The 25,979-nt window shown below is 31.8% G+C and overlaps 1 protein-coding gene and 1 long non-coding RNA gene across 2 annotated transcripts in view; both read left to right on the top strand.

The window, feature by feature from the left end:
- The window catches only part of LOC106457708 (unconventional myosin-Ic-like), a 110,121-nt gene that overhangs the window by 63,912 nt on the left and 20,230 nt on the right, over positions 1-25,979 (top strand). The window contains exons 18-24 of the mRNA XM_022383720.1: positions 960-1,040; positions 1,693-1,798; positions 6,138-6,369; positions 7,256-7,332; positions 8,820-8,888; positions 9,441-9,525; positions 14,229-14,283. Coding sequence (XP_022239428.1) covers positions 960-1,040; positions 1,693-1,798; positions 6,138-6,369; positions 7,256-7,332; positions 8,820-8,888; positions 9,441-9,525; positions 14,229-14,283 — 705 coding nt within the window. The remainder of the gene's footprint in view (positions 1-959; positions 1,041-1,692; positions 1,799-6,137; positions 6,370-7,255; positions 7,333-8,819; positions 8,889-9,440; positions 9,526-14,228; positions 14,284-25,979) is intronic.
- Positions 15,705-19,714, top strand: LOC106457716. Its single transcript, XR_001290726.2, has 3 exons — positions 15,705-16,212; positions 17,282-17,381; positions 18,286-19,714. It is a non-coding gene; the product is annotated as an uncharacterized LOC106457716 (long non-coding RNA).

The following is a 25,979-nucleotide window of genomic DNA, read 5'->3' as shown; positions in this document are numbered from 1 at the left end:
AATTTGAGAACAGTACGGTCTTCCAAAAGTCCAGAGGCTTGGTCATCATATCACATGTTGCCAGGTCTTAATAAGGGCTTCCATCTAGCTGCTCTGCAACGATAACCCAATCTGTGGAGAATCCGTTGAGCAGATTTCGGGCTCATCCCACCAACTTTGGCCACTTCTGCAGTTGTTAATCTGGGATCCATTTCGATGCTCCTCTTGACAGCCCTTTTTGTCCTCTCCGATGGACCAGGACGACCCGGACGCTGCTCAGTTGTTTCCTTGCCATGTTTTCTGAACTGCACGCTGATTCTGTTGACTGTCGAAAGCGGGATTCCCAAATTCTGCGAAATTTGCCGCTGATTTATTCCACCATCTGCTTGACCAACTATCCTTCCTCTAACAAAATCTGCCAATTCGAGAGAACCTTGAGTTCTAGGCATGTTGTAGCACAAGATAATTACTGTGCGGACCATTTTCATTTATAAAGTGCTCTGTGAACACAAATTAGTTAGCATAAATCAGTTAAATGACAAAAATTATGGGTCTATTTACTTGTGACCACTCAGTGTACATAGTTACTTCTATGAAATTCTTTAATGTTTATGTTGAATTACATGTGGATAAAAATTATTAGAAATATTAGTTTTTATATGTAGTAATTTCAGTCACATATGTTCAATAATTGTTCTTCATGACCAAAAGCATATTAATTTGAATTATGTTATAATGCAGAATGTAAAACAGCAACAAGAAGCATACAATCTTTGAGTAGTATGATTTTTACTTTTTCATATTATGAAATAGAAAAAAATTAAGAGCATTTTAAGTGGTTGTGGTAAACATATTTAGTGGGTTAACCCTTTAAAAGAATACTTGTATTTTTTTACACTGTTAGACAGAATATCAAATTCCAAGAAATGTAGGTGTTTATTACTTGCAAAGGTTTTTGAGGTTTTATTGTTCTCTTTTAGACAATGACAAAGACATCCAACCTCATTACAAAAAGTACATTCCCTGAAGATGAGCTTACAAGTAAAAAAAGACCAGATACGGTGAGAAGAAGATTGGCCATAACATTTTATATGTACAAGTGATTAAATATTCAAAAAACAGTAAATGTTTGATTGATTTTTAAAATATTTGAAAATTTCCCCTGCCTTCAAATTAAAAGTATGTAGCTTATAAATATAGATATTTTAGCTGCTTCATTTTTGCACACATATTTTCATTATATCATAGTTGAAGTGGATTTCAGTAATATGGCATCGTTTTAAGATGCTATGTTGTTATTAATTTCTGGACATTTTATTTTATCTAAAATCTCCCTTATCTTATCTTGTGTTGTGTGTATTTGTAATGTATTACAGTTACTTTGTCTTTATTTATATAACATTAAATGATTATGATTACTCATAGACTTTAGGTTTGCAACAAAAATGTCTTTATTTAGGTTTCATAGTTAATCAAAGATAAAGATCAACTTTGCAAGACAACTTAGAAGGTCTTCTACATCACTTTCAGAAAATGTCTAAATAAAAAATTGTAAAACTTGTAACAATTTGACAAATAATTATAAATATAGATTTAATTCTATATTAACTAAACCAGACTAACAGTACAGAGTTTAAAAGAGTACTGCAAAAATAACTATATAAAGTTTAATTTTTTTCTGCACACTGAATCCTATTACTGTTAATTTTTCAGGCAGCCACACAGTTTAAAAAGAGTTTATCTCAGCTAATGCAAATTCTTATGTCCAAAGAACCATGGTACATTCGGTGTATAAAACCAAATGATAACAAACAGTCAGGTAAGTTAACTCATCATATTTATTTAACAATCATGGCACATCTGCTGTATAAAACTATATTAAAACAGAAAGTTAGGTTAACTCAAGAGCCATGATACATCTTCTGTATCAAACTCAGTGATAAAGGACTATTATATATCCAGTGTATTAACAAACTGGCAAGTTAACACAGCACTTTAATCTAAAAATCATGACATGTCTGCTGTATCCAGTTGAATGAAAAAGAACCATGGTACATCCACTGTATTAATCAAAACAGTAATAGAAACTTACGTAATATGTACCTCTTTAATGCAAGAATCCTGGTACTTTTGTTGTGTCAAACTGAGATATATAACATGCACGTTAATCCATGAATTTTGCTGCACATTTTTTAGTAGTGAGCAATAATTCAGAAAATTTTGAATAAATCTAACCTCTACAACACAGAAACCTAATTTAGTATATGTTCATAATTTAATAAGATAAGTAAAAATCGTTAATTTAAAAAGGGGGGAATAGGGATCGTCAAAATAGTACAGAAACAAGTTGAATCAAAATGCAAAGATTATATCTTCAAGCCTACAACTACGGACTCTAAAAAAATGTAAACAAACAAGGCTGGAAATAGTTTCTACATTATTTTTGCAAGCTACAAATCCCTATTTTGACTCCACTAAAATTGATAAGTACTTTAGCCATGAAGTCAAAATAGGAACTTGTAGCTTGAGAAATTAATGTAGAAATAATGATATAATCTTTGCATTTTGATTCAACTTATTTCTGTACTTTTTTGACAATCCCTATTCCCCTTTTTAATTAAAATTTTAACTCATCTTGTTTCTTAAGTTTTTTGATGTCCACTTATGGAGAATAAATGTTAAGCTACATATGTGCATATGCTTTCAGTTGAATGTTACATGTTTACTGCTACATTGGCTTTTCTCCACCAAACCACCACACTGAAATTATTCAAAGTAAATAACAAATGTGCAACAAAGAATAAACACATGTAGTGGTATGCAACTAAAACAAACAAAACTGTCAAATTGTTCTCAAAGGACCCTCTTGAAGGCAAGTATTGTATCATTACAGATTTAATGACCAACTTCCATCAATGTCACAGTGTAATGTAAAAAAAGATGAGCAGCAAGAAAGCAATCTCATCAGAATGAAATAATGTGTCTTCTAAATAATACAACACAGATTAATGCACCCTTCAGTGACACAGCAGTATGCCTGTGGACTTACAATGCTAGAAACTGGATTTCGATACCAATGGTGAGCAGAGTACAGATAGCCAATTGTGTAGCTTTGTGCCTAACAACAAACAAAAAACACAGATTAATGCAATGTAAACAGATGTAGTAACATGTTTACCTAGTTAGGTCTACATGACACATATGTATGTTCTTCAATAGCCTGCTGTGCACAAGTGTTTGCTAGAATGATGCAACACAAATAATGCATGCAAAATAGACAAAAGCAACACACTTAGCGTAAATTGCTAATTATCAACAAATTTACAACCGCTACCTTAACATCAACTATTTAAAAATAGCAATAGCTATATGAAATAATGCTATATGCAATGGTAATAAATACTGAATACACACTCACAATTTCAACTAAGTATAACAAACAGTAGAGAGAATCACCACTGTTGTCTGAATAGGAAAATCTACTATGGTAATCATCCACTGTTAAAAACTTTCGGAAGTATGGTCACGGAAATCCATGTAGAGACAGCAAACTTGGGCAATGATGAATAATAGTGACTTGAGTAACAGTATACAATAGCAAAATCAGGAACCTTTCATGTGGTAGTTTCCAGTTAATCCACTAGAAAATGCACAAGTTCTAGTTTTTAACTAAAGTGCATGCTAGAAAAACACCAGATTTTTTGATGGTGGAAAGTAAAAGACTTAGAAAATTTCATAGCAAAATCAAGGAGATCAAATTAAGTTTAAAAGTACTATCTCAGTTTTTTTTTCAAAATTCCTCTGCAATCCCACACTACAGTAGATATCACTTGCGATCATTTAATTGTGGAGTCATACTACAGATATGTAGCTTGTTAATGAGTAGCACCCTGGTGGGCTTAATTGTTGGAGTTTCAATTAAAACTACTCGTTACACCAGATTTATTTATTGGAGGATTTGTCGTGACGAGTGGAGCCACAAGTCACTAACTAGAGGAAGTTTACAGTTAGACTAAAAAACTAGAGTCTTAGGCCAATTGTGAACACTTATAATAACTTTTGTTAAACATTAATTCATTTAACTAACTATTAATAACAGACAAAACCTCGTTTATAACGAACAACATAAAACAGCTTTTAACCCGACTAAATACTGTAGTATCTTCAGCGTACACTTTCACTAAAAACACTTAGATATACTTCAGCGTAATATCTCAGTATATACTTCCATTAAAAACGCTTAGATATATTTCAACATATCCTTAAACATAACATTTCACAAAACACTAGTATTAACTGACTGAGAGAGAATAGTGAAGTATACTTTCAAAGGTGTTGGAAATCGAATAACATTGGACACCTTCATGTTGTCAAGTCAACCTGCAGCACTTCAGAGGGATTTTCTGGAGAGCTCAGAGAACTATAGAGAACTCTTGGGAGAACTGACATGGGTTTATAAAGCAAATTTCTCTGTATTATTTCGAGCATCTAAATAGGACACAGCATCACCCACAAGTAGTCCTGTGCTCCTATTGGATGCTTTAGGGGAATCCCCGGGCTGAACCAATACCATAACCAAAACTCTCAAGTAATCGGTTACAGCTCGGTTGTGTTAGCCAGTCACCTGTTTACTTGTACTGCTACACCCACATGCTGTAAGTGATATCGCCTCAAAGTGCCGATATTGCCTGCTAAACCAAACTTTTCTGTAGCTTTCCTAGTTCTATAGGGTTGAGGTCAACCACTCATCAACCTGTCATAAGTTCTAGTACACTCAGCTTGTTTCTAGGCAATGCTTCTTACGTTGCTTAACCTTGTTTTTCTGGTTCATCCACGTGTCTTAATAGCTTACAAAAATACAGCTACTAAACTAACTTTATTCTTAAACTTTCTAAGTTAATAAAAACTCTTAAAAACGTCGAAGCAATTGTAAATTCCCCCATAAATAACCCAATTGCTTCACTTGAGAAAACTGTCAGCAGTAAATCTCCAGCCTTGTTTGCTTCCTTTTTTTGTAATCCCTATTTGTAGATTTTCAATTCTCACTTTTTAATTATCTTGTATGTTGGCTTTGTTAATGCATAGCATTGGATAAATATATGCCTAGAATAAAACACAACCTTCAAAGCGTGTATAACATTTTACCAGTACAAAAGTTGCATTTTGAAATAAGACAAATATGTCTGAAACATTGCTTTGAATAAAGTTGTGTCTTTTTAAGTAATTATTTACTAAGCCAAGTGACTTCATGCCTGATGTTTCCTGTAAATATGTGTAGAGTACAAAAGCAGCCACTTATAACTTCAGATCTATTATGCATTTATAACCACATACATCAACTTTCAATGAAAAATAATCAACTTTTAAATAGATCATGGACACTTGCAGCATTTCATGTAGTATATCTGGTTAGGTTTTTGTGCAGGTTATCTAGCCAATTTTGCTGTAGGATTGTGAAATAATAATAATATGAACAAATGGGCAAATTTTGATTCTATTCTAACTATCATGAAATCACTTATTCTGCTTATTATCGATGTTTTGGTGGTCTTAACTATTTAAAAAGAAAGTTTTGAATGTTTTTCAAGAATAAGTCTGCTTTTTTAAGATAGTTTTTGCCCAAATGTTTTATTAGAGTTTTGAGCAAATTACTGTGTGATCCCAATTATGAACCACTATCATGGTTCATGATTTTCTCTGGGGTAGTGTAAAATCTTAGTATTAAGAAAAGTCTATTTAAAATCTCAACATATAAGGCAACTTATTACTCACCCTAAGTTTAATTTATTTGCTTTTTTGTGTGTTCCTGAAGGTGATTCAAACCCTCTGAGTATTAACATGTAAAATTTCCTAAAATCTCAACTGGTAATAAATGTTAAAATGCAAGTTTAGTTGAGTGAATGTCATTTATTTTTTACCAAGAGGATGGAGTATAGGCCATTTTATTTTTAAGTTTGTTACACACCTAATAAACATTTTTTAATGTTGTAGTTCAGGGTCTCTAATATTTTTGAACAAACCAATAATCTGAACTTAATCTTTTGAAAATGTCTTTGTTTTTGAGATAGTGTTATGTGTAGTTCTTGTTTCTTTTCTGATTAAAGTACTGGACATTATTTAGGTTTTGCTTCTAAAATGTAAATGCTTGAAATTTGCAGCTGTGTTTGATGACACAATTGTGGGACATCAAGTGAAATATCTTGGTCTCATGGAAAACCTGCGAGTTCGGAGGGCAGGATTTGCATACAGACGCCCTTATGAAGTTTTCCTTAAAAGATACAAGTGCCTCTGTCCTGGTACTTGGCCAAATTATCAGGGCAGTGCTAAAGATGGAGTGGAGAAGCTAGTAAACCACTTGGGTTATCGACCAGATGATTATAGGATGGGAAAGTGAGTCATAAAATCTTCAACATTATCACATTCATGTAGAGTCATTCAGTTAGTAATTGTCTTTAAGACTGAATATTCAAGAATATTACATTTTAGCAGTACCCTTTCTACTGGAAGAGAAGCTTGTCATTCAATAACACAGCTCCTCAGACAAGTTGGGCTACAAAATACAAAGTCTTAGTTGAAACACTAATTATATTAGTTGTTTATGCAGTAATGTGCAACAGATAAAATAATTATTTCAAGTGCTATTAAAAATAGTTGCTTTACAGTGGCATTTTTATGATTTTCTATTGGAGGAAGAGCAGAAGGGGAACAAAGAGTTAGTTTGGGAGGCAGAAGGGGAAGTCTATGTTATTAAATACAAAATAAATAGACAGTTTTATCTTTAAGAAGTGCCTGTTTATTCTTTTTAATTATCGAAAAAGGTGAAATTATCTCAGGCTCACTTTGCACTGCTTCGTGGTGGTCTGATGCTATTTCAAACACTACATATTATAACTGAATATGATACTACATCAGCTAAGGCATTCTATATTGTGAGACTTAGTATCATATTTATGTTCAGTCATTCAGTTAGTAAATGTTTTAAAGTAAGATACCAAGACTTCAAGACTATCACATTTATTTACACTACTGATTGAAGGTGAGTTTTACATATTGTGGAATTTGTGTTACTGTGTTTTACAGAAATATCATTTGATACACAAAGTCTTTACCTTTCATAATATTGTGATATATTTATTAAATAGATCAGAGAGTGGTTCTTTAAGGGATTAGTGTTATTTCTAATAATGATTACATGCCTGTTTATAAAGAGAGAAAGAAGTTGGATAAGTGTTTGAAAAACATGCTTAAAAAAGGGCTATTGCCAATATTTTTTCAGAACTAAACTTTTTATTCGTCTTCCACGAACCCTCTTTAAAACGGAAGATGATTTCCAGCATAAGAAGCATGACTTGGGTAAGTATGTTTTAATATCTAGTATTGTTATGAAATGTATTTAATTTCAAGTGTTTTCTAAATGAAATACATAGTGTTCAGTTAATTACAAAAAAAAAGAGCTTCAGTGACTTTTTTATTCAGGATTTATTGTACCAATGTTTCATCCTTTTTTTTCTTGGTGAGGTCTCTAGGCTGATTGTTACACAATAAGAAGAAAAAAGGTGTCACTTTTAATGTATTTAGGTAATATTGATCAAACAGAATTAAAACTTATTGTCAACTATGGAACTCTACACCAGAGCCTTAAATAAGTGTCTGTGCATTGAGCAATGTTGACATCTACAGATGTTCATTTTACAATTTCCCACCAAATTTCTTGTACATGTTTTTACAGTTGAGAATAAACAAGTTTTACTATATTCAGAATTTAATTTGATAACATATAACAGTACTTTACCTGGCATTGTAATAATGATTAGATGATAATAATAAGAGTAAAAGGATTTATGCAATAATTTTTTTTTTTTATTTTTGCTGTAGTTTAACATAAGCACAAAAATAACTACTAAGTCAAAATTGTGTGGTTATTATAATACAAAATAACACATATTCATATGGAAATGTGTTTATATTGTTGTAGGCTATGAAATGTGAGTTAGGCTAGAAGAGCTGATGATAATTTGTGGGTGTGTTACTGTGTTGACTGATTATTGTATCGATTAAGTTTGACTAATCAATTTGTTTGTTACTTTAAGCAGTTTAGTTTTGTGACTACTGAGTCCATTTGGATGAAGTAATAATAGATATGAAAAAGTGCTGTACATAAGAGAGGAGTTAGTAAGTGATATTGTTGTATTAATGTATACTGTAACTTTAGGCCTATCAGTAAATATTAGTTAAGATAATTTGTAGAACTGTCAGTTGAAGAAATAAAATGTTTTTGCTATTATGAAATGGGCTGGATTTTGCATTGTTCTTTTTACCAAGTCATCCAGAAGAACCCACCCAACAATAGATACTATTACAACAATATTAAGAACTATAAATAAAGTAAGATTAGACTCATTTTCAGTTGAGTTTTTAAAAATCATAAACACACCAAGTGTTGTGATTGAAAAATGAAGTTAAGTTAGAAGTATGATATGATTAACATTGGTGTTATCCAGGATCCCAAAGGCAAAACCTAAAATGGGTGTCTTCAGATCAGTAAAATTCTTCTGCCACACCCATCTACTTACTATACACTGCTCAAGCATAGCAAAGAAATTGAGAGAATATTTTAGTTGCCACACTCATTGCGACATGCAGATCATTTTTATTATAAAAAAATTTGGGGCCCCTAAAATCATAGAACCTTGTGTATTGCCCATTTTTTGTGCTTGATCTACTGTAAACTTTTTAGCATATACTATGTTATTATATCTTCCTTTTTTTTATAATAACCATGTTTAAGCTCCATTAATTTTGGATCATGAAATATAATGGTTCAACTTCATTATGAATAGCTACAATAATCCAGGCCAAGTTCAGATGCTATAGTCAGAAAAAGAAGTTTCTACAGATGAAAACAGCAGGTAAAGAAAGCTATTTTTCAACAATAAAAGGGTAAAAGTATGAGATTTTAATGAGTTGTCCTGTGTTTTTGATTTGGTTAGGACATATTCAGGAAAATAAGATTTATAAGTTTGATTCTTCAGAATCAAACTTAAGTAGAAAATATATTTTGAAGTGACTGTAAGCCTTCAAAATGTGATAAAGTTCATGAACGTCAGGTATAGATGTTTACCTAACAGACCATAAAATATGATGCTGATATTAAAATCACTATAAGTATATTCACTGTAGCTACTCTTATTTGTATAGCTTTCTAACAGTTAAAAGCTAAGAGAATTGTTTTAATAAGATCAAATATTGTAATCGATTTAAATTATTCTGTTACATCAGTAACATATCTAAAAGCAAATTTTAATATTAACTTTATGTGTGTATAAATTTGGGTTTTCAACTTCTTTATGAATGCCACATGGTTTCACATACAGTACTAGTGTTGCCCTCATGGGACAAGAAAATACGTTTTATTTTATTAAGTTCATTTAGTGGTCTATTATCAAATGAATATTTTTCAGCAACTCTCATAGCATGCTATTGGCGAAGATATTCAGCCAAGAAGTTACTTGAGAAAAGGAGATGGGCAGTTAAGGTGATTCGCAGGTAGGATAAATCATAGTTGATTATCTAGCTGGTTAAGTTTGAGTTCAGAATTGTGAGTAATGCCTCAGAAATGACAGATTTATACAGAAACTTTGATCATTTATTATTCCACTTCTTAGCTCAACATTAACCAACTGACTAGCAAGCTCTTACTGAAAAATGTAAGATGTTATTTTGAAGAAATAATACAAGCATGTAATTTGTCCTGCAAAGAAATTAGACCTCATTGTGCCTTAACTTTTCACCATTTAATTTTTAAAGTTACTATTTTTCAACAATTACTCTAACTTACATAAAAATGTTTTGAATTTCTCAGATTGAACAATAGATCTTTAGCATTAACTTGAATCCATTTTCTGTAGGAAACTGAAATTCTCATAAACTCAATGAAGCTAATTTTAACAAAATATTTTACCTTTGAAAACTAACTTTATTGATCCTGAGGTATGATGCAAGTTTTTTTTATTTCTCAAAATTATATATATTTTTTTCTTTTCAAAATATGACTGTTTGGATCTTAAGCAGTTTTTAGAATCTGTATTAATAAATTATTTTTAAATTTTTTAAACATTTTTCAACAATTATTCTAACTTACATAAAAATATTCTAAATTTCTCAAATTGAGTTGTAAGTTTAAAAAATATAAATAAACATTGTGAGATAATGAATTCTAAATTTATTTTGTTATGGTTTTTGTTTACCATTCATTTTTTGTTCCCTCTATCATTTAGTTAGATTATGAATTTTTATTTACATTAAAGTGCCAACTCACTTTCTGTCTAGAGCACATCGATTTTGAGTATGTATGTATTATAAAACTGACACAAACTTCCCCTAGCAGTGACATACAGATATTAATGTTGTGAGAGATTTATGATAAGAGCTAGTCACATGAGATGTAATTTGTGGTGTAACCGCTAAATAAAAAACCTTCCTTGATCTTGAAAACAAGTTAGTTCTCATTATGTAGTTAGAAATAATTATTGCTAATTAATGCTTGATGCTGTTCTTAATTTTGGAAAGTGGTTTAATTTTGCAACATGTTATTCTCTGGTGAATTAGGTATTTTATTCTTTTCCTTCTTTTTTCCCTATTCCTTTGATATTTATTGAAATTAATCACATTAATATTTATGTAGTATTGTTTATTAACATTTTTACCTAGTTCTAGGCACAGGTTTACTAGTTGTTTTTATAAGGGAACGAATATGTGTTCTAGTTGTTTGAAAGTTGTCGTTTTTTATTTCTTTTGTTATATTTGATAAATTCTTTTTGTTTGACCCTAGTTGTAGGGTGTTTTGTTTAGACCATTAAAACAAAAAGTATAATATTACATTAAAATATCAAATGAGAAACAAATATGCACTAGACTAAGCAAAACAAACTGTAAAATAAAGAAAAAAAATAGAAACCTAGCTTTTGGTGCAGAAACATTCTCAAGGAAAGAAGACTACACCAACATACTGAATTTAAGTAAGAATTATTAATAACAAAAGATTAATTTTCCTCAACTATGTACTTTATAGGTAGCTGAAAAACATAAACAGCTTATTAAAAATAATTTAAACCTGCTAATGGCGAACAGTTTTTGAACATAATCTTTGATAAATTATATCTACCTAGTTATGATTATTCTGTAAATCTGGTTGATAGATTATTTTCATTCAAAATTATCACAAAGAGAAATAAATGCTCACATCCTCATAGTTTTCTCTTTAATGTCACATTTGTAAGTATGTATGCTTGCAGCACATATATCACAACTGGCCTGATGAGTCCTGTTAATGTGCAAAGACCTTGTTGGCACTGGATGTTGCTGGTATAGTGTGGTTGACATATTGTCATACATTTTTCTTTACTTTCACTCACAAGTTCTTTGATTTCATCTAAACACAAATTAAATAACTTATATGGATTAGCCTTGAATATTGAAACTTTTAATTCTATGTATATTTTATTTTGTGCTTTTCCCTGCTTATACTTTTAACATTGATGAAACATGATATTGTACAGGAATTTTTATTAAGGAACATATAATTTACAATAAATATAATAAGCCTTTAAGTGCACATTCTAACTTTTATGGAGAACACTATCTACAATAATATTTCTTTGTTGTTGTTTTACAATCTGGTTTTAAGAGGTTGGTACCCAAATAATTAGCAGAAAGGCTTCTATATCTTTTCATGCTATAGAACAGTGCTTCTCAACTGGGTGAATGGTTCACCTAGGGGTTTTGTTTATTTTGTGTTGTATTCATTCTAGTTGAAGTTTGATGTATATTTAAGTCATAATAAAGAATTTTGCATCTTAATTCAGTACTTTTTGTCTTTTTTCAAACTGGGTGAGTGAACTTTTGTGAAAAACTTATAGGGGTGAATGATATTGGAAAAGGTTAACAAGCACTGCTGTAGAACACTGTGCTTAAATGCTCATTCTTGCTTTCTCACTCCCTTTTCAGCTTATGGCAGATAGTGCCTTCATGCATGTGAGTTTTTACATTCACACAGTGTAATCCCTCTTTTAACTCATTTAACATATTGGTTTTATTTTCCTTTTACCAAAAGCTAAGTTTTGAAGGTTTTTTTTTCTTCTGTTATGTTTATCTTGCTTTGCTAATGGATGTTTATCTCTGACTTTTTGCTATTATATAATTTTATCTTTTATTTTTCTAAACTTTTGATGTAAGTCATAAGTGATGACCCAAATTTCAGGAATTTTAACCTATACTTTTAGGTAAGTTATTTTAATTGTTTATTTATTTTGTGTTATGTATATTTTTCTTCCTTTAAACTTTAGTAATGAGTTTCTTTTCAATTTAGATTTTAACCTTTTAGAAAAAAATTACATATTTTAAAAAATTTCATAATTAAGTATAAACATCAAATTTGAAAATGCTTGTGGCAGCAATGAACAGAATACTAGTACAATAGTAATAGAAAAAATAGTTTGGCTTGTCAACTCAAATTCTAAAGTAATTGAATAGGCCTAAGTGGACTTTTGAGAAGAAGAAGAGACTTATATATATATAGTGTCTATGATATTCCTATAATCTTTATAGTGTGAAGAATTTGTTGTACATACGTTTAACTTGTTCCAAATATATATATATTATTTTGAAAACAAGTGAAGTGTGTAATGTTTGTTTATCATTGAATTTATCGCTAACAAGTCACAGACACCTACTGTAGAAGAATCCTAAGCCCAACAACAACCTAATATATATTTCTACTATTAAGAAATATAAGTAAAAGCCTTTTATTTTGACAGTTGGCAAAAGACTTATATTTTTGAATTCTGACAGTTCTGTAATGTACTTAATGTTCTGTTACTTTATAGATAACTTCATATTTTTCATGTTATTGTAAAATTCACTATAGAACATGTGACTGAAAGTAGCCAACTTAATTTCCTTGATAATTTCTTAGATTTGTCTCACAAGAGACTTGAAGGAACTTTGTACGAAAAAAACTTAATGTAAAAATATGTTTGTACACTTTACTTCACAACATGCAATTCTCTCATTGAAATAGTGTCAATTACTGAAAAAGTCGTAAAGGTTATTCATAATAGCAGTTTTAAAGAGGCAAAAGGTATTGGACTTACTGATTTATGACATAAACTTAATTTAACTGAATGATTACCCCAGTGAGAAAAGAAAAAAATAATAGTATTAACCACTACAATGACACATATTCTGTTGACTTGAAATATCCTCTGTATCATTAAGTGACAGACTTAAAAGTGACCCACAAATTATTGTACAATGATCTGGATTACCTATCACACAAAAAACTAGGAAAATGCTCAAACAAGAGTTTGTAAGATATGTGATCTTACCTAATTAATAAATGCAAGAAAAAGAACTGTCTTATTAAAGATGCAAGTGCTGTGATATGTAATATAATTTATAAAATAACATGCATTAATTTTAATGAGATATACATTTGTGAAACATATATGTTTTAGACTTTGCTTGAATCAATATAACAAAAAATCAGACCATTACTTTGCAAACATAGTGTCCCTGCATCTGGTTGTCCTTTAAAGGTAAACATATTGCCAGAGAATTCTTAGATTAAAAATTTAAGAAAGCAGTATTCATTTTAAAATACAAACCAAGAATTAACAGACTATGGATGGACATTAAGATGTAATTAGATTTTGATAAGCCAGTTTCTGAACTACCTTATTTTTATTATTGAAAGTTTCCAATTTATAGTTTGTTTATTGTTTTATATGCACAAGTTTGTTATTTAGCTTTATTTTTAAAGTTTATATTCTTAGCGTCATTATAGTAGTATATCACTTCCAGTGATGTTGCATAAGTGAAACATTGGTCAAAGGAATAAATTTTTTTTAAGTTAGTGGTTATTCTTGTAAAGTCAATTACATCTAAGTTACTCCACCGTACACTTCAGTGTTTTTAAAGAATATAACATGTTTGTAATGCAGAGTATAGAATTCAAACAAAATTAAGTACTACTTTGTTGAATGTGTAGCATTAACCATGGTATCATTTAGTCTGTAAAATAATCAAGAAGTCTTAAGGCACTGACACAGTAATTTAATTCCTCTTGCATGTGCCTTTTGTTTATTGTTTTCATTTATACAATTTTTAAAAGTCAACAAAAGGATCATTTCTCAGTCATAAAGAAATGTGTTTATTATTTGTTTTACAATCTTTTCTTTTCTGTGATTTAGCTTCATCAGAGGCTTTATTACAAGAAATGAAGCAGAAAATGAAGACAATAAGCGTGTAAGTGAAAAAAATGTAATTGTGAAGATGAATACAGATTAAGAAAGATGTACATTTTCTTTCTTTGCTACAAAAATTGGACTTTTCTTTTTTACAAATTATAAAACTGGGAGTGGTAAATCATGAAAAAAAACTAGATAACTTAATCATTAGTGAGAGATCATGAAGTTGTTTGAACTTGCTTTGAAGCTATTGTCATTGATCTATTATGTGAAGTGTCAATAAGGTAAATGGATATATAATTAAGCCAAGTTGTCTTATATGAGATGTGTTATGTAGCTAGTATGATACTTTATCAGTAATAAAGGGAAAATCTTGCCTTACAAATATTTTGACATTCTTTGAAAAGGTTATTGCTTCTGTAGATGAGGGTAAAGGTGTAGATTTGGTGTATCTAGATTTTCAGAAAGCATTTGACAAGGTGGCACATAAAAGGTTTGTAAAAAAATATATTTCTATAGGTGTGGGGCATAAGTTAGCAAATTGGATAAATGAGTGGCTGGATGGAAGAAGGCAGAGGGTTGTTATAAATGGAGTTCAGTCAAACTGGATTAATGTTACAATTGGGGTACCTCAGGGCTCAGTCTTAGGACCTTTGCTCTTTTTGATTTACATCAATGACATAGATGAAGGAATGGTTAATAAGTTACTTAAATTTGTAGATGATATTAAGGACTTGTGTGTTGCTAGCTGTGAAGAGGATGCTGCAGATTTACAAAAAGATTTAGATCATTTAGTGAGTTGGGCAAATAAATGGCAAATGGGTTTTAATTATAATAACTGCAAGATAATGCATGTGGGTTATCATAATTTGAAGCTTATTCTCATCCAAATTATACTTTTAATTAACACTATCATGAAAGAAATGGATCTTGGTGTAATGGTTGATCAGCTTAAACCATCCAAGCAGTGTGCTGTTGCTAGTGCTAGGGCAAATAATAGGATTTTAAGTTTTATCTACAGAAATATTGAATACAAGTCTAAAGAGGTTATACTTTCATTGTATAGGTCACTGGTTAGACCACATTTGGAGTATTATGTTTAGTTCTGGGCTCCTTACCTCAGGAAGAACACTGAATTGTTGGAAAAGGTTCAGAGGAGGGTTACTAGAATGGTTAGAGGGGATCTGATTGGGGTGTTTAAGATTGTAAAGGGAATTGATAGCATTGATGCATCATCTTTTTTCATACTTAAAAGTGAGAATAGTAGGACTAGGGGACACAAATATAAATTTTGGCAGGGTAGGAGTCATCTTCAGCTAAAAATGTTTCATTTTTCTAACAAGGTGTTTTGCCTTCGGATGTTGTAGAGGCAGTAAATTTAAGTGAGTTTAAGAAAAAGCTTGATAAGTATAAGAATGATAAGGGCTGGATTTAAGATTTTTTAAAATTTATTTATTTAATAGTTTTTAGTTTAGAGGATGGGACAGTCGAGATGGACTAATATATCCCTTGTTGTCCCAAAACATTATGTTATGTTATGACCACTGACCATTTCAGCAAGCTTGTGTATATGGCTTGAAATAATTAGAATGACTTATTTTTCCATGAAACTTTATGTATATTCTGTTCAACAAAAAGGAAATGTACATCTAGATTAACACTGTAATTTGTTTATACTTGTATCATCACATAGTTTTCTTCTGTACTTTTTAAATCTCTCTATATATACTACAAAACTATACATCACTTATGGTGTATTTGAGATGTTTTGACAAGTAGATATTCTTCCTGTGATAAGTACTATGTAACCCTCTTTTTTTCATGTATGATGGTCCTTATCTTGTTGATATAGTCACTAATTAAGATTTTGTTGTTGTTGTCAGGGGGACTTGATTCTAGATTGTAAGAACTCGCTGGTAGAAGTGATTGTAAAAATCGTCATGGCTAGCAAAAACAAGTCTTTAGTAAAGGTAGAGGAATCAGGGTGGTAAGTTGAAAATTTTTTTACATTAACTTTGTTTGTAGCTATTAAGGCTAACTGCATTATTCATTGTACTTTTTTAGTATAGCTAAAAATGAAGATTCGTACCTTAGACATAGATATACTTCCTGAGATAAGTGCCCTAATTATATTATAAGAAAGCATTATACATATTGGAATCTTACAAGAGGCCACTTAGATAAAATCAAATGTTACAAATAATATGCTGTTTTTGGGAACTTGTCTCAGACATGAGCAGTTTGGCCATTTATACATGAGAAACTATTCCTAGCAAAGTAATTTCCATTTTATAAACTTTTCTTGATAATATTTTTAAACTGAAGCAAAATATGTATATATATTGAGTGGAATCATAGATATAAAGTTGTAGTGATCTTGTTTAACACCCTGTATGAAAAAGTCAGCAACAATAGTCTCAACTAGTTCCATAACAACAATAGCACATAAATTCTGGGAAAATATAAAGACAAATTACACATGACAACTCGTAATTACTGGTCAAGGGACATCCATTTGCTGAGTGTGGAATCCAATTAGGCACCAGTAGATTAGAATCTACATGGTACTGCCTGCAAAAGCAATAGTCACAAATTCTATTATGCCTTTCTACCTCACTTCTTAACTTGGCAGTTAAGATTTTGCAGATCACATAAATTGATATCACATATTCACAATTATTAACATAGCATTATGCATAAGCCAATCACCAATAAACAGATACAACCAATATCATGTTACATCATACACTGTAGTTCAGTTTTCAAGCTTAACTAGGATGATTGCACCAAATATAAGAAGGAAATTTTATATTATTAAAAAAGGTGTATGTAGTGTTAAGTAATATGTATGTAATGATGTTTTAATATATGTAATTATTATGTACCAATGGACACCTGCTTCAGAAGGAAGAAATAATGATAATGTAATTTTTAACAAGTTTGTTTAATATTTTATTAATCTTTTAGTTTTGCTAATTAATTTGCATTACTTATGATCTTGAAATTAGTCTATGTGATAATGTTTGTTAAAGATTACCTTTTTTGAAATTTTGTAGCATACCTCACTACTTAATAAGTGGCAAGCAAGGAATTATAAACTTCTCTACTGGAATGCAACCTGCAATTTCTAAAGGAAAAGATGGACATCTCACAGTGGTGAGCATTAAGACACAAAAGCTGAACTAAAATTTGATTTGTTATTTATTTTTTTATAGAATGAAAAATTAATTTCCTTTTTACTGCTACCCTAAGAAATTTTTACTCCCAATTTCAAATTTATTGATTTTTTTTTCTATTTTGAATTTTTTTTTAGGAAAGGAAATCATTTTGTGTTTTGTTAGTAATATCTTAGACAATAAACAATGAGCTTGCTCATAATATTCAGTTTAAACACTTTTTCCTTTGGGGAAATAGTAACTATTTAGTAATTAGCATATAAAATCCTTTAAGATGCTTTAGTTATCAGAGCTAGAACATTGATAAAGTTAAAACAAGTTTTCTTGAAATATCCAATGTCAATTGGAAATTTTTTCCATATAAAAAAAAAAACGACATGTAACTTGACTTTTGTTTCTTCTTTTCCATGAACTCAACTCCCAATTACAAACATTTAAAATCAGAATTTTAGTATTCTGAGTGAAACTCTGAAAAACACAAAGACCATAGCTAAAGTGTTGAAGCTAAAAAAATTGAAATTATATAAAGTTGCATGAACTTTTGTTTATCATTAGGAAATAACTTTTTCTGTTAGTCTTTGTGTTTAGCTAATCATTGTTTGTATGTTATTTGTTTGGAAAGATGGTTTGCATAAGATAAGATTCACTATTGCAAATTGGGACTTTTTGTTTTATATCAAGGGTTTTCTGTAATTTCTTACTTTGAAGTTAACATGAAACATCTGAGTTAATGCTGATAAAATTAGTTAATTTAAACTGTGATAGAAAACAAAATTATACTTATATTGTTAGAAATATATAAATATACCTATTTCAAAAGAACACTTGCATCAGGAGTTCTGTACTACATTAGGTGCCTTTCTTTCTTCCTCTTTCTTTTATAGATTGCTGTGTCTCCATAAGTTCATTGCAGACTCATTAACATTGAAAGAAGAAAGCTTATTGCAAAACTCTAGCAAGAGAACTCTAAAGTTTCCTAAGGATTTTGTATAATTTTTCTAGTAAAATAACAGCTGTTACTTTTTGTCTAACATGCCTTATGTATGATAGATGTATCATGCAATTAGTAATCATCTAGAACATAACTCACAGTATGGTGCTACTGTTCAGTACTTGTTATTTAACTGTTTTTTTAATGAATTATTTTGAAATTAAAACTAAAGTTTAAAGATTTGTAATGGTTGAAATTAATATTCTTATTAATGAAGTACTATATGAATAATTTGGCCCATAATAGTTTCTTCTCTTAAAAAACAGTGTGTTTATTTTCACTATTTAGAGAAGCACTAATAATTAATTAAAAAAAAACGATTTTTGTTGTCTTAAGAAAAGCACCAGATCCAAAACAATTACTAACCTGCACTGAAACTTGAGAGCTCTAATTTGTATGCACAAAAAATGTTGGATTTTTAAGTATTTTCTCTTGATCAATATCGAAAACTAAAAAAATATCTTATTTATATTTCCTACTTAAAATTTTCTTTAAATATCACCTTGTATTTCTCCTCTATACTTTAAAAAGCGTTATGGTTTTTCTTGTATTAAAAGTATATATGTATTTAATTATGATGAATGTATATACTTGGTTTTATTGTAACAAAATTATGTCAAGAAATTCATATTTCTTATTAAAGTATTCAGACTTCAATAAGCGTGGCTTTATTGACAAGATTATAGTTGGGTTGATTGGCTTACCAGATTTTAACAAAATTGATCTGCTTTTCAAATTACAGCATTGTTAATGTGATCTAACAAACTGTATCATTGTTGGTCTGTTCTACCATGTTGTAGTATTGATGGTCAGAACTACCATACTTTGATAAACTTGTTCTGATCATTTATGCTTTAGTAGACTTGGTCTGACTTGATTAACCAAATTTTAGACATAGCTGGTCTGACTTACCAGGTTTTTTATAGAATAGATTGAACTTATCAGAACCTGTATGTTTTAATTAATAGTATGCCATACTTTTGTGATATGTATTTAACTTAACAAGTGTTTATCTACCTTTACAAAACCTGGAAGTATTTGTTATTCACCAGTGATACAAAGAATGATTAAAATCACATTTATTTTTTTCATTTACAATAAACTAATTGCTTTCACTATGAAACACAAAATGAATGAGAACATCAAAAAGTGCTTTTTCAAGCAAGTAATTGTTAATTCAAGGGTTGTTAAGGTTTAAAAAAACACTTCTAAAAATTCGATTGGAGTATTGTTGTTGTACTGTATTTAAATTTCCTTCTCACAGACTTTAGTTTTTGTTACGATTAATTTAATGTGTAATGTTTTTTTTTTTTTTGATAATCTAAATAATAGTAATTCATACCTTTTAGGGCTAACCACAGTTATAGAGACTGAGAAACTTGTTTATTTTCTTCATAACATTAATATTTTTCTTGCACACTATTGTTATGAGTGGTTCATTTTTACAGGACTGGAATTATGCATAAAAATTTTTTTTAAAAATTATGAGGATGATGAAAAGTGTGTATAGAAACATACACCTTCAAAAACTTTTTATTTCAAGCACATAACATGTATAAAAAAATTCTGACGAAGATAAAATCTTCAGTTTAGTACTAATAAACTGTTATATTTTTTTATATTGACAAAAATGTTTTATGATAATTATATATCAGAAGCCCCCTGGTGACTTAGCAGCAAGCCTGAAGGCTTATAACATTAACAATTAGTTTTCAGTACCTAATGTTCACAGAGTACAGATAGTCTTTTGAGTAGCTTTGTGTGTAACAACAAACAAATAATACATCGAAAGGCTACTCAGCATACATTTTTTAATTCTTTTTTGATATTCATTGTACTTAAGGAGGTATTTCGATTTAAAGATTTATACCTACAAAATACAGAAGATAAATGTAGAGAGAAGCATATTATCATCATTTTTGTTTATTAGAAAGCAATCATTGTTCAGATTTTACCTAATTAAAGTTGTTTGTTAATGAAAATATATATTATTATTATGTAGTAGTGCTGTATAAGTTAATTAAATTTAATTTTCTTCATTTAGAAGAACTAATTTAATTTAAAAATAATTCAAAGCATTTATTTTTGTTACAGACGTTTTATCCATGGTGCACTTTCATTTGTTGTATTTTAAAAATAGTGTTTAATTGTGATCAAAAGAATTTTGAACTAAGTAAAGTAATCAGCAGGCATGTGCCAAAAATAAGTTACATCCATAAAATCCCAGAATAGGAAAATTGAGGTGTTGATTTTATTCTAGTATTAATGTATTTGATTTTTTTATTGTTTTTAAAAGCCAAGGTCACATTTATGATTTTAATAACTTTTATAATTTTTTATTAGAAGATATTTTATGAGTATTAGCATTTCAATGTTTTTATGCTTTTAGAAAGATGTTGAAATCATGTTACCTAATTTTGCATCTTTTGTAACATGTATAGGTTGTTGTTGCAAAATAAAATTCATTTTCACTTATAAAGCCCAATGTTTTTTGTGATATCCGAACACAATCAAATACCTAATATCAAAAACAGAATAAAACTCATCCCGAGATTCGTTATAAACTAATCATTCTTGCTTATTTAAAAAAAAAAAAAGATTCAGTGTTGCCCTCTATGTGCAAAACAATTTTTTACACATTCCACAAGCCTTTTATCTCCATTCCATTGGAATTGACTGATTCCAATGCATGTCTCATGCATCAACCCTCCATCATAAGAGCGTGACATACTCTCATGACACATGTGACTCCCTTTATTTAATTCAACCGCACTGTAACTTCGAGTTCTGGCAGAAGATGGAAGCACTGGTTTTCAGTGGAGAGGAAGTAAGTACCTATTGGAAATACATTTTCAGTATAGGAAAATTATAACTTCCGATATGGTACATAACCTCTTTTCACATAAATAGCTAGAATCCCACATTGAATAGGGACCAGTGCAAGGGAAGAAATAATTATCATTCAAAAGTGTCCAAAGGAGACAGATTCAAAGATCTGATGTGGGGGACTGCACAACTTCTGAACTAGGAAAACAGAGGAGCACATTCAAGTGGGAGAGAAATAAAGTCGGATAGTGATCCAAACCATATAATATTTATGCAACTCTATCCCAGAAAATTTAAATGTGGGTAAAATTAAAAGGATATGTCCTAGGTGTAAAGTAGTGAAGGCATAATGGACTGTACATGGCAAGTCAACTACATCCAAAACCCATGCGGGGGTAGGATGAGGATCATACAATTGGTAAGTGAACTTTAATCCAAAACCCAACCCCCAGGTACTGATATCCATGTGGGAGTAGGAAAAAGATCATACCACTGGCAAGTCAACTACAATCCAAAACCCAGGCTACCGGGAACTGACATTCATGTGGAGGGTAGGAAAGAGTATTATACTGGTGTCAAGTCAACTACAATCCAAAACCCAGCCACCAGGTACTACCATCCATGTGGGGGTAGAAAAAAGTATCATACCACTGGCAAGTCAATAACAATTCAAAACCCAGGCCACCGGGAACTGCCATCCAGGTGGGGGTAGGAAGAAGGATCATATCATTTCCACCTTAAGTTCATAAGGCCAGAGGGTAGCAAGAACCCCCAGACCCATGAATGGGGCACATGTTAATATAAGAAATTGATAGATTGATCCGGGAACCCAACATCTGGTATCAAAAAGATGTCTGCATAATGTAAACCATCTCCCTCAAAAGTGAAATTGACCAGAACTGCCCCGAGCAAAGTAACATCCTCAAAATAATAAGCATCGAGGGATAGCGGAAGGGGAAGAACATTGATAATCTACAAGTACCTCTACCGTGACCCACAACACAGATGGAGTAACAAGAGTATAACTGAGGGAGGAATAGAGATATCTACAATACATGTGTGAGGACTTATGTTGATTGGTTCAACTCTAAATCCAAAACCCAACCACTGGGAACCAACATCCATGTGGGGGTAGGATGATGGATCCCAATCGAAGGGATGAACTGCAATTTTGATGGCTCACTCCTATTTATATTTGTTTCATAATGGAAGATACCACGTCATCTACACCAGAAAAACACCATCGCCCTACTCTCAACTGAATGGTTGTATAATAATTTCTATATTTTGTTTGTATTTCATTAACCCCTTCTGGAGGATGCCTCTATAATCCACAACCCCAGCAGCTTGGAACTGGAAAGTGGTAAGGACTCTCAAACTCCAGTAGAAGAAAAGAGTGGGGAACGTGGTGGAGAGTCCGGGGTAACAACAACACCTGAGACAGTGCAATAGGTGACCACGAAATGCTATTTTTAAATCCAGACCATACCGATTTATTTAATACAAAGCAAGGCTGGGATGGGCAACTATCTCCTTCTGCTTTACCCATGTAGTCCATGAGTGAGTACAGTCCTGGACGGGCAAATTTTTTTTTAAATTCCACTGCGAGGATAAACCTACAAGCGATCTTGTGGAACACCCCATCTCTGTAGTGTGTGTTGCATGGCCATGGAAATATAAGTAAGTTGACATGGCCGTGTAGTGCAGATTTGATTTGTTAAAGAATACCTGGTCAGGCATCACTTGCCACAAAGTGGGATCAAAACATTTAGCAATAATAAAAGGGAAGAATAAGAAAAATTTAACTTACCCAGTCAAAGTCTCATTGAATTCTGAAGAATGGCTACAGGCAGAAGACAATAGCTCGAAGAGGAATAATCTGCAATCCGATGCAAATAGTGAGAGACAAACGGATTATGGGTAGTCCACATGCCCGATTGAAGAAGTACCTCCAAAGATGAAACACCAATGAAAAGGTAAGGTGTCGAATTGGAAGACACCTGGAACAAAGTATGAGAGGATGACAATAAAGAGGAATAAGCCATTCGAATTAAGAGCCAAACCCAACTGGCGAAGGTGGAAGGAGAAAGATCATGAACAGAGTACAACTGCCAAGGAAGAAAGAGGTAGGAACAGGCACCACCAAAGGCAGCTGTGTGGGCAATATAAGATAGAGGAGCGTGTACAGGACATAGAAGTCTACCCAGATCAGGTAGAGGATAAAAGTGTGAATTGGAATGAAGGGAAATGGCAACATGGAGGAGTTATCCACAAAAAGTGTTAGGGAGGAAAAAACGATCCAGAGAAAGGAGAAGATATGAAGAAGGATAAAGAGTACTTGAAACATCAATGGCAAATAAACAAACCACCGATGTCCACAGGCGAATAGGAAGGAAGACATAAGGGGAAACAAGGAGTATGGTGAGAGTGGTTAAAATATAGGCAAAGTAAGGCAGTGCAGGACCACATTAATATACCCATTCAGAAGGGCAGCCGCCATGGTGGGTGATGAATCCGGAAGTAATACACCAACAGGTAAAGTGTAAGAGAGGTAAGTATCTGCAATATCGAGAAAACTAAAGGTGTGGGACAGGGCCGCCCAAAAATCCGAGAAAGGAGAGACAGAAGACCCCTATTCAAAAGTCAAATGAGGAAATTTGCATGACAAGGAATAGCGGGTTGATAAGGGGAAGATATTGAACTCAGAAACCAACAATGGAAAACATTCCATTTGCAGTGACAAAGTTCCATGGAGGAAGGACAAATGAAACAAGCTAACTGTTAGGAGAAACCGAATCTCCTCACCAATAACCAGAGGAAAACCAGGTGTGAAGATAGAGAACAGGAAGGTCCAGATGAAACACCAGTAACAAAGAAGGGATGGAGTCAGAGGAAGAAGTTGGAGCTGGAGTAGCCACGGAAACCACAGCTGAGACAGCCAGGAACCCATGAATCTGCAGTGAAGGATTGCCAAAGGGTAATAAAATCATACAGTCAAGCTCGAACTGGACTGGAACCCACTGGTTAGTCCCCTGTACTGTTAGTAACATGTCCATCTGTGTTGATGAGAAACCCCTGGATAGAGGAACAGGAAAGGGTAGATAAGGACCAGAATGAGAAACAGAAATAGGGGCTTGTTTTTGGCTCCAAATGTGCAAGTAAAAAGGAAAGGAGAGAGTGTTGATGCACAGAATACACATGTGATACGAAAGTCTCTGGTACATGATTAAAAACTTATCACCATAGAAAAAGAGCCATACATAAATCCCTAAAAGAAAGAGGCACCAAATGAATCTGGGACAAGGTCGCATCACAACCCAGAAGATGGTGAATCATCTGAAAGCCATAACAGAATATGTTAGTACTTGTGTTATTGTGAGGAGTGGCATTTAAGTAGTCTGGATGATCACACTGGCAGTATGTGAAGGGACAGCCACTGCTGCTTGATACATCACAGTTCTCGAGAAAGGACTTTTACTTGCCTACTCCATCTCCCAGTACCAGACAGAGCAGTCTTTCAAGCAAGATAGGACTCTTGCTCATTCAGCCTGAGTCACAAAATGATGGCTTGAAGGTCATGCATGGCATTACCACTTTCCTGTGGGCAGGGCAATCACTAGATATGAAATTTACTAAGGATTTGTGATTCATTCTGATTGTTCCCTTTGAAACAACCAAAAACAAAACAACTTCTAGGAACATCTTCATCCAAATTATTTGTCAGGAGTGGGGTGCAATCCACAGGTCCATATTTCAGATCTTGTAAATAAGATGTGTAACTATGTTTCTGCATTGATTATTGCAAAGTGCAGATCCACTAAATACTAATGGCAATCCTGTTTGTTTGTTTTTATCCTTTGCTTGTTTAATAAAATGGTATTATTTCTAGATTAGATCTAATTTATTCATTAGTAGACTGTTTATATGTAGAAGATTTATAAGTTGTGGTCTCTTGGGTGATGTCTACCATATTACAACCTGAAGAGAAAATTAAAAAGGTGCTTATATCTGGCTATAAAATTCTAGATTTTGAATTTGATACAGCACATTATAGGAACTTCGGAAACATGGCTACAAAAATTGCTGTGTCATCGAGAAAAAAAGCTTTACTATTTTTTAGGAATAGCAGTTCCTGTGGGAATAGTATTTACAAAGTGAACTTGTTTTTGATATCCTACCTTAGAAAAACTTAAAATCCAAAAGTCATATTTAAATTTGTTTACCTTTTTTTATTAGGCTCAGTATAACCTGCAGGAATCTGGAACCAAGGGCCCATGGTTTGCATGTTATTTCTTAAACAACACTGAGCTCCAAACTTTGTGGTCATGGTTGTGTAATAAGAGTGATAGTAAAATCCCAAGTGAAGTAGCTCAAGAATTTACAGAGGGTTCTATTGATTAACTGCCCTCTCTCTAGTCTATCAGTTAAAAATAGAGAGGACTATCACAGATAACCGTGAGTATCTTTACATGAATAACCAAAACAAACTAAATGCTACTTGTTCATTTCAAATAATAATATAATTACTATGTATATTCAATGATAATACTGTTACGACAGCGGAAGTCACGCGACCCTGGGAGCATGCGCGCTGGAGTTTCTAGAAAGATTATGAACTTATAATGGCTGGAGACGGCTTGAATGGGTAATGATGAAAAACTTTAATATAAGTTTAACATAACAGCAAATGTTTGTCAAAACCTTGTCGAAACGTTGTACATTTGCTGTTATGTTAAACTTATATTAAAGTTTTTCATCATT

This window comes from Limulus polyphemus, unplaced genomic scaffold (assembly GCF_000517525.1).
Source record: "Limulus polyphemus unplaced genomic scaffold, Limulus_polyphemus-2.1.2 Scaffold364, whole genome shotgun sequence".
Taxonomy (NCBI): Eukaryota; Metazoa; Arthropoda; class Merostomata; order Xiphosura; family Limulidae; genus Limulus; species Limulus polyphemus.
The sequence above is the reverse complement of the archived record's forward strand: the minus strand, read 5'-3'. Positions and strand labels throughout refer to the sequence as shown.